We start from the raw sequence: 10,770 nt of genomic DNA, 5'->3' as shown, positions 1-10,770 counted from the left end.
TGCTATCCCCTTTTAAATAAGAACATCTCATTTCAGTAGGCCTTTAAGTGTAAAAAAAAAACAACAACAACATTATGATTTGTACAATTTCAAAATGTGCTCGTTCTATTTCTAGACAAAGAACATAACCTGAGGTTGTCTTTATTTTTAAGTTATCGTGCCGTGATTTCAGCACTTGGGAGTAGATTTAAAATGAGTTTGACACCCCTGTTGTAAACATTTTTTTTTAATTTTTTTATGTATGTTATTTTTATTTATTTTGACTTTGATACTGCTGCAGGGCTCATCACGGGACTCCCACTTGTAACCCACCCTGCCTCCCTCAGCCCCTCCCCACGGGCGATGACGTCACCGTGGGGGGCTGTCTCCTGTAACAGGACGGGTGGAAGTGATCGCGCCGCACAGTCGCCAGCGCGCATCTCAGGACTCAGCAACTTTCCTCTGACCGCACCAAAAACACTCTCGGAGTCACGCAGGGGGACACTTTACCAACATGGGTGAGTGCCTTTAAAAAATATTTTCCTTTCACTTTCACTCTTGGCGTGAGGAACAACAACCAGCCACGCTGGCTCACTTCTTCTTTTTTTTTGTTTTTTGCACGCACTTTGCAAACTTTACCTTGCAAAAAAAAAACAAAAAAAACCCTCCACTTGTTTGTGCAATGAAGGTGTGCTGTTTTGCGTGGAGAGTGGTGTGTCCCCAGTGGGATTGAGGCTGCGAGGAAAGCGATTAGAGAGATTAAAGTGTTGCAGGATTGTGCGTGGGTGTGTGTGTGTTCAAGATCAGTGTCTAGTCGTGCTCATTGCTGATTGCCACTCTTGCTGCTCTTCTTCAGCTGTGGCTAATCAATACTGATTGATTACCACTGATTCAATCAGTGAGTGGATCATTAATTGAGAGCTGTTTATTGTAGATATGCTATGAAGTGACTCCATTTACATAAAGTCAGTCATATATGTGTGTTTGTGTTTATTTGCCTTCCTAATAGTCCCACTATTATTAATAGTATTATTGTTATGCTGCATACTTCAGCACTGAAAACGCCTCCTTTCCTGCATATGTAATTTGTCATCAATCGTCATACATTATAAACCAGGGGTGTCAAACTCAAATACAGAGTGGGCCAAAATTTAAAACTGAACAAAGCCGCGGGCCAAGGGTGAACAAATTGAATTTTTAATAGGTTAGGTCACGGGTGTCAAACTCTGGCCCGCGGATTTTCATTTGGCCCTTGAGGCAATATCAAGTTAACATTAGAGCTGGCCCGCTGGTATTATACAGCGGCGGTGTCGCTGTAACACCGCATTCATCGCTAATACTCATACTTGCTAACCCCCCACCCCGATTTTCCAAGGAGACTCCCAAATTTCAGTGCCCCTCACGAAAATCACAAGGGGCAACCATTCTCCCAAATTTCTCCCGATTCCCACCTGGACAACAATATTGGGGGCGTACCTTAAAGGCACTGCCTCAAGCGTCCTCTAAAACCTTTCGTCACTTCCGCTTTTCCTATGTAGAAACAGCATGATGTATGTGGCTTTTACACACACACACACAAGTGAATGCAAGGCATACTTGCATCAACAGCCATACAGGTCACACTGAGGGTGGCCGTATAAACAACTTTAAGACTGTTACAAATATGCGCCACACTGAACCAACACTAAACGAGAATGACAAGCAAATTTTGTGAGTACATCCGCACTGTAACACAACATAAACACAACAGAACAAATACACAGAATCCCTTGCAGCATTAACTCTTCCTGGACGCTACAATATGATAATGTATTATTAGCCTGTGGGAAAAGTTTATTTTTATATTTACCTGAGAAGGCTGAAAATAGAAAAGAGGCATTCAATTTCTATTTAAATTTGATTTGATATGCCATTGCTATTTTGAAATTATTAGTATTATTTGAAACTCGATTTTGCATGTCACTATAGAGTTATATAAGTCTCGCTTTTTCAATATTCAATGCAAAACTTGTTTGGGTCCCTATTAAAAAGGTTAATTTGTTCAACCTTGGCCCGCGGCTTTGTTCAGTTTAAAATTTTGGCCCACTCTGTATTTGAGTTTGACACCCCTGGGTTAGGTAGTACTTTGTTAATAGGGACCCAAACAAGTTTTGCATTGAATATTAAACAAGCAAGGCTTATGTAGCTTTATAGTCATAATGAGTAAAAAATATCAATGGCATATCAAATAAAATGTAATAAAAAAATTTGGGGCGCGGGGGTGTATATTGTAGCGTCCCGGAATAGTTAGTGCTGCAAGGGATTCTGGGTATTTCTTCTATTAAGTTTATGTTGTGCTACGGTGTTGATGTTCTCTTGAAATGTGTTTGTCATTCTTGTTTGGTGTGGCTTCACAGTGTGGCGCATATTTGTAAAAGTGTTAAAGTTGTTTATACGGCCATCCTCAATGTGACCCTTATGGCTGTTGATCAAGTATGCATTGCATTCACTTGTGTGTGTTAAAGCAGCTTATATTATGTGACTGGACCGGCATGTTGTTTGTATGGAGGAAAAGCGGACCTGACGTCAGGCTATAGAGGACGCTAAAGGCAGTGCCTTCAAAGCACGCCCCCAATATTGTTGTCCGGGTGGAAATCGGGAGAAATTCGGAAGAATGGTCGCCCCGGGAGTATTTCAGGAGGGGCACTGAACTTTGGGAGTTTCCCGGGAAAATCGTGAGGGTTGGCAAGTAAGAGTATCAGCGGTGAATGCAGTGTTACAGAGGCATCGCCGCTGTGTAATACCGGCGGGCCAGCTCTAATCTTAATTTGATATTACCTCAAGGGCCAAATGAAATTACACGGCGGGCCAAATTTGGCCCGCGGGCCAGAGTTTGACACCCATGTAATAAACTGTCGGCACCATGTGTAAATGGTAAATAAAAACGGAATACAAATGATTTGCAAATCCTTTTCAACCTATATTCAATTGAATAGACTGAAAAGACTTAAACGATCGAACTGGAAAATGTTTGCAAATATTTTGCTCCTTAGGAATTTGACGCCTGTGACATGTTTCGAAAAAGCCAGCACAAGTGGCAAAAAAGACCTGATTGACCATGAATTTACCATGAAATGATTGAAACTTTTATTAGTAGATTGCACAGTTCAGTACATATTCTGTACAATTGACCACTAAATGGTAAGACCCGAATAAGTTTTTCAACTTGTTTATGTGTGTGTGTCATGGTACAAATATATACTATCAGCATAATCCAATCATCACACAAGTTAATCATCATTGTATATACATTGAATTATTTACATGATTTACAATCCGGGAGTTGGGCTGAGGAGCTTTGGTTGATATCAGTACTTCAGTCATCAACAATTGCATCAACAGAGAAATGGACATCAATCAATCAATCAAACCTGAGAAAGTTGATGGATTGCTCATCCAACACTTATTTGGAACATCCCACTGGTGAACGGGCTAATTGGGAACAAGTGGGTGCCATGATCGGGTATAAAAGCAGCTTCCATGAAATCCTCAGTCATTCTCAAACAAGGATGGGGCGAGGGTCACCACTTTGTGTACAAATGCGTAAGCAAATTTTCCAACAGTTTAAGAACATTATTTCTCAACAAGCTATTTAGGGATTTCACCATCTACGGTCCGTGATATCATCAAAAGTTTCAGAAAATCTGGAGATATCACTGCATGTAAGCGATGATATTACAGACCTTCGATCCCTCAGGCGGTACTGCATCAAAAAGCGACATCAGTGTCTAAAGGATATCACCACATGGGCTCAGGAACACTAAAAAAAAACATTGTCAGTAACAACAGTTAGTCGCTACATTTGTAAGTGCAAGTTAAAACTTTACTATGCAAAGCGAAAGCCATTTATCAACAACACCCAGACACGCCGCCGGCTTTGCTGGGCCCGAGCTCATCTTAGATGGACTGATGAAAAGTGAAAAAGTGTTCTGTGGTCTGACGAGTCCACATTTCAAATTGTTTTTGGAAACCGTGGATGTTGTGTCCTCTTGGGTAACTTACACATCTGTGAAGGCACCATTAATGCTGAAAGGTACACACAGGTTTTGGAGCAACACATGTTGCCATCCAAGCAACGTTATTATGGACGCCCCTGCTTATTTCAGCAAGACAATGCCAAGCCAAGTGTTACAACAGCGTGGCTTCATAGTTAAACAGTGCGGGTACTAGACTGGCCTGCCTGTAGTCCAAACCTGTCTCCCATTGAAAATGTGTGGCGCAATATGAAGCCTAAAATACCACAACGCAGACCCCGGACTGTTGAACAACTTAAGCTGTACATCAAGCAAGAATGGAAAAGAATTGCACCTGAAAAGCTTCAAAAATTGGTTTCCTCAGTTCCCAAACGTTTACTGAGTGTTGTTTAAAGGAAAGACCATATAATACAGTGGTAAAAATGCCCCTGTGCCAACCTTTTTACAATGTGTCGAACTATTGCTATCATAAAACATTGATAAACAGCACAGGTGTGTGTTTTTTAAAGTAACATTTTAGAAGTCATAGCCATACAAGTGTAAAAAGAAGTTATCCACTGTGCTGTAGTAGAGTATAAAAACAACAAAACACTGAATTTTGAACAATGAAAAAGTGCGATAGTAAGTTGTAAAACTCCAAAGTAAAAAAACAACAACTGGATCTTGACTTTGATGATGAGTGATCACATAATATGGTGACTTTCCTGTCACATATTGCTGATGCTGTCTTTCTGGAATATCCATCCATTCATCCATCCATCCATTTTTTACCGCTTGTCCCTCTTGGGGTCGCGGGGGTGCTGGAGCCTATCTTAGCTATTGTTGCAAAATTAACATTTTAATTGTCACGCAAGTGTAAAATGAAACTAGCCACTGTATTTTATTAAGATCTAAAAAAAACACAAACAACTTTTAAATTACTTTAATGACATGGAAAAGTTTCAAATGTTGATTTTCAACATTTTTAATGATGTGCAGGCGTAAAAAGGAGGTAACCACTTTTAAAAGAATGTGTCATAAAATCTTGATGAACTATTTTCTGATAAAAAAAAATATATATATATTGTTGTATTATATGTAATATATTTGTTATATGGTTACAAGTTGTATATATTATATAAAAAATATAATACTATATATGTGTATATATATATATATATATATATATATATATATATATATATATATATATATGTGTGTCTGTGTATATGTATGTATGTGTATATATGTATGTATGTACGTATGTGTGTGTGTATATATATATATATACAGTATATGTATGTATGTGTGTGTGTATATATATATGTATGTATGTGTATATATATATGTATGTGTATATATATATGTATGTATGTGTATATATATGTATGTATGTGTATGTATGTATGTATGTATGTATGTATATGTATGTATGTGTATATATATGTATGTATGTGTATGTATGTATGTATGTATGTATGTATATGTATGTATGTGTATATATATATATATATATATATATATATATATATATATATATATATATATATATATATATACGTATGAATTGTATGTATGTATGTCTTGATTGGATTATCCAGAGAATAGTGCTCAATACCGTGGTACAGCGCAATATGTATGTGTGGGAAAAAAGAACAATACTACTTCATCTCTACAGAACTGTTTCAGTTCTGTAGAGATGAAGTAATCTTGTGATTTTTCCCACACATACATATGTATGTATGTGTATATATATGTGTGTGTGTGTGTGTGTGTGTGTGTGTGTGTGTGTGTGTGTGTGTATATATATATATATATATATATATATATATATATATATATATATATTTATGTATGTGTATATTTATTTATGTATGTGTATATATACAGTAAATGTATGTATGTATGTGAAGTGAAGTGAATTATATTTATATAGCACTTTTCTGTAGTGACTCAAAGCGCTTTACATAGTGAAACCCAATATCTAAGTTACATTGTATGTATGTGTATATATATATATGTATGTATGTATGTATGTGTATATGTATCTATGTATGTGTGTATGTATGTGTGTATATATATATATATATATATATATATATATATATATATATATATAATGTAAATGTAAATTTTATATTGCTACTACGGTACAATTTTCTTGTCTACTTTTATACCTGCATATTATCCTTTCCATATTTACACTTTCTGTCCTTTATAACTGAGCTCTTGTGTTGAACAATTTTCCTTAATGGATCCATAAAGTTTGTCTAAGTTTAATTTTAACATGACCTATTACTGCCGTGTAAAAAGAAGTCAACCCCTGGTCAAAGTAATCTGTTCCAGTGTCAAACCGGCATTAAATCTTGATGAACGATTTTCTTGTAAAAGTAAAAATTTTAACATTACTAGCCATACATGTAAAAAGAAGTACATTATATCAAAATCGTGAAAAAAGAAAAAAGAAAAAATAAGGCTCTTTCTAAAAGAGAAAGCTGCACAAATACAGTACATACCTACACACTCAAGTTTGTAAATCCACACGCACATTCACTGTACAAACATACATATATACATACTGTACATATACAACTACATATACATACATACACTCATGCATAATGACAAAGCTTAACTTATTTTTACTATAACATACTACAAGGTTATTATAGTTGGCTTCTCTTTCATCCTCTGCATTTTTCTGCTTTCTTTTGTATTTGAAGTTATTATTACATACATATATATTTGCATCTGAACAATTGTATTGTTTATAATAGAGGTAAATTATTGTTATTATTCATTATCAATAGTGACATTTCTATTGGTAGTTGTATTGCCCCATTTGTAATGTTATAATGTTCGTCATTTCTGTATTATTTTTTATTTCACTAACTGCTTCTTTGATATGACTTTTACCATCATATTTGTACATATCCTATTTGCTGATGTTGTTCTGTTGTTGCTGTTGTTGTTGTTCAAAAGAACAAGCTAAACAAACATGCAACGTTAATCGTTTGATGAATTTTTTTTTGTCTTCATGCGATCATCTCAGGCTTATTAAACCTCAAGACGTTCCAGTGTGATGACTTTTGGGGTAATTCTGCTAGAAGCAGGTCCAAGCATAACCCATGATTCCAAGCCGTTTTGTGTGTGTGTGTGTTTTTTTTTTCTTGGCCGTGAGAGTGAGAATATGTATCAATGCTCATTAATTCGCCAGGAGGCTCCCACAGAGGCGTCTTTGTGCTCCTAATTTGGAGGCGCTCCTTTGTTGGAGCCTCGTTCATGAAGACCCAAGTTCACTGAATCGCTGAAGAGTTTCAGAGCGGATGCCCTTTGAACTGAATACCCCTCACCCCTCCTACGGACACGGCAACCGCCATCTCTGTGTGACTTACATTTAACGTGGAATCATGGCTAATAAGTAAATTAAACATAATGGAGAACACTGACATGGAAACAGGAGTTAAAAACATTGTCTGATAGTGTATTAATTAACATTTTTCTTAAACTTTGTACATTGGTACTTTATTTGTATTTTTCAGAGGCGGTATAGTACCGAATAACGCAGTACTATAATAATACCGGTATACCGTACAACCCTACTTGGGATATTGTTGGCCCTATCATACTGACCCAATGATGGGATATTTCTTCTCCGAGAAAAAAGTCTGAAAAGACATCGAATTGGCACAATTGGCCATGACGCATGTGCATGGGATTTTTATGGATGCTATGAGAAAGACAAAAAGTGAGTGGAAAAATGCGAAAAGTAAATATGTGAAGAAATTAGTGTTGTCCCGATACCAATATTTTGCTAAAATTATTTCGATACTTTTCTATATAAAGGGCACCACAAAAAATTGCATTATTGGCTTTATTTTAACAAAAAAAATCTTAGAGTACATTGAACATATGTTTCTTATAGCAAGTTTGTCCTTAAATAAAATAGTGAACATACAAGACAACTTGTCTTTTATTAGTAAGTAAACAAACAAAGGCTCCTAATTTAGTCTGCTGACATATGCAGTAACATATAGTGTCATTTTCCATTCTATTATTTTGTGAAAATTATTAAGTACAAGTGGTAGAAAATGAATTATTAATCTACTTGTTCATTTACTGTTAATATCTGCCTACTTTCTCTTGTAACATGTTCTATCAACACTTCTGTTAAAATGTAATAATCACTTATTCTTCTGTGGTTTGGATGTTTTACATTAGTTTTAGATGATACCAAAAATGTGGGTGTTAAACCTATACCAAGTCATTACAGGATCATACATTGGTCATATTCAAAGTCCTCATGTGTCCAGGGACATATTTCCTGGGTTTATAAACATAATATACATTTAAAAAAAAGAATGAAAATGTTGTGATGCCAAAAAATATGCACGTAATCATAGTATTATCGACGAGGAGGACTGGTACTTTTCAGAGGCGGTATAGTACCGAATATCGCGGTACTATACTAATACCGGTATACCGTAAAACCCTACTTGGGATATTGTTGGCCCTATCATATTGACCCAATTATGGGATATTTCTTGTCCGAGAAACAAGTCTGAAAAGACATCGAATCGGCACAATTGACCATGACGCATGTGCATGGGATTTTTATGGATGCCATGAGACAGACAAAAAGTCAGTGGAAAAATGCGAAAAGTAAACAAATATGTGAAGAAATTACTGTTGTCCCGATATCAATATTTTGCTAAAATTATTTCGATACTTTTCTATATAAAGGGCACCACAAAAAATTGCATAATAGGCTTTATTTTAACAAAAAATCTTAGGGTACATTAAACCTATGTTTTTTATTGCAGTTAAGTCCTTAAATAAAATAGTGAACATACAAGACAACTTGTCTTTTATTAGTAAGTAAACAAACAAAGGCTCCTAATTAGTCTGCTGACATATGCGGTAACATATTGTGTCATTTTCCACAGCAGTGGTTCTCAAACTTTTTTTGTCATCCCCCACTTTGGGGAGTTTTCAAGCCCCACCTGCCCCCATCGCCCTAACAGAGCGCTAATGCCAAGCTTAACATTTTCAAATTTATTGAACACCAAGTCACATCAAGTTGTATACATTCAAACTAAATAACATAAAATAACATCAAGTTCAATAATAAATAAAATAACTATGCAGCTGTGGTATAACTTGCACCAAGTTCAATAATAAATAAAATAACTTGCATTAAGCTCAATAATAAATAAAACAAGTGTTATAACTTGCATCAAGTTCAATAAGAAATCAAATAAGTGTTATAACTTGCATCAAGCTCAATGTACTTTCTATTCTATTCTAATAAATAAAATAAAAGTGCCACTTTGCAATCTTTGCGAAGAAAAACAGGAAGAGCTATGCATTTGCAAATCCTCGCACAGTGACTCGCCATTCAAAAAGCAGACGTATGCGATGAACAGGCAGTGTTTATTGCTGTCAGTAGCTTCGTCCATTTGTAAAGCAAAACGACTTTCTTTTAATTTGTCTACAAGTTGTTCCTCAAGGTCACTTGCAATGTCGCATATACGTCTCGCAACTGTGTCGTTTGACAGTGGGACAGCTTTTAATTTTGCTGCGCTTGTCTCGTCAAGCATGACTGACACCAAGTCTATTGCAGCGGGGAGAATTAGCTGCTCTGCAATTGTGTGTGGTTTTTTTTGCATCTGTATGCAACTCTATATGAAGCCATTTGAGCGTTACTGTTTACTGATGCAGCTTTTACCATGCGCTCCTCCTGTTGACGGTACTATGCCATTTTTCTTTGAAAGAAATCAAGTGGCTTATTGACGTGATTGGAGTGTGTGGTCTCGAGGTGTCTGTTTAATTTGTTGGGTCTCATGTTGTCTGCTGCTAGCGGTTTTAGACACAGAACACACAGGGGTCTCTCCTCTGCCGTGAATCCCAGAGCAAGATACCCTTCATCATATTTTCTTTTCGGTTGGCTTTTTGGTTGATTAGGCCCGTCAGATTTTTGTTTCTCTGCAGGCGCTGGCTCTGGCTCTGGCTCTGGCTCTACGACCTTTGAGGTGCGAGTCAGAAATGTATCCATTTTGTGTAATTCTGGCCCAAACATTAGCCTGCTACCCATCCGCGCAAAAGTTTGTTCTGCTTAGCCCCGCCCCCATTAGTTACTGTTGCTATGTCTGTCAAACAATCGCTCCTACCTAGAAATTTAAAGCCTACAGGAAAAATAAGTAATTTACATTCATTTATATAGCGGATTTTACAGACAGAATCACAGTGATTTACAGTGTCTATAGAAAATGAAAGCATAGTAAAAAAAATAATCTAAGAATATAACAAAAAAATAAAAAATAAATAAAGTGAAATTTCCTCCTGTTCCTCGCGCCCCACCTGTCATATCTCTATTCCCCATAAGTGGGGCGCGCCCCACACTTTGAGAAATGCTGGACTACGGTGTCGGTACGGACTACAAAGGCGGACCCGCGCAATTATTCAGGATTAATGAAGTTCATAAAATACAGATCAGCAGGTACCAGAAGGTAAGGAAAGTTGCTTTTGCATAATATTGCAAAACAAAATGCCAGATAATGTCTTACCTCATACACACCATAATAATACTCGCATGTTTAATGCACCGACAATCCACCAAGCAGTGCGGTTTCACAGCTTACCAAAGTCGTACTAAAACATTTTGATGGATTTTTCGGCGTCGTGTGAAATGTTATATATTTTCAATGGAACATATGCAATGTTGGTGTTGTTTACTTGAGTCAGAATGAGAATCAGAAATACTTTATTCATTCCCGAGGGGAAATAAAATTTTTCAGCA

At 36.5% G+C, this 10,770-nt stretch overlaps 1 protein-coding gene across 2 annotated transcripts in view; it reads left to right on the top strand.

Annotated features, from left to right (window-relative positions):
* Window positions 1–331: 331 nt before the first annotated feature.
* Window positions 332–10,770, top strand: part of gpm6bb (glycoprotein M6Bb) — a 131,779-nt gene continuing 121,340 nt past the window's right edge. For both annotated transcript variants that reach the window (XM_061879094.1, XM_061879095.1), the window contains exon 1: window positions 332–497. In XM_061879094.1, coding sequence (XP_061735078.1) covers window positions 494–497 — 4 coding nt within the window. In that variant the 5' untranslated portion in view covers window positions 332–493. The remainder of the gene's footprint in view (window positions 498–10,770) is intronic.

The sequence above is a fragment of the Nerophis ophidion genome, linkage group LG19, assembly GCF_033978795.1.
Source record: "Nerophis ophidion isolate RoL-2023_Sa linkage group LG19, RoL_Noph_v1.0, whole genome shotgun sequence".
Lineage (NCBI taxonomy): Eukaryota > Metazoa > Chordata > Actinopteri > Syngnathiformes > Syngnathidae > Nerophis > Nerophis ophidion.
The sequence above is the reverse complement of the archived record's forward strand: the minus strand, read 5'-3'. Positions and strand labels throughout refer to the sequence as shown.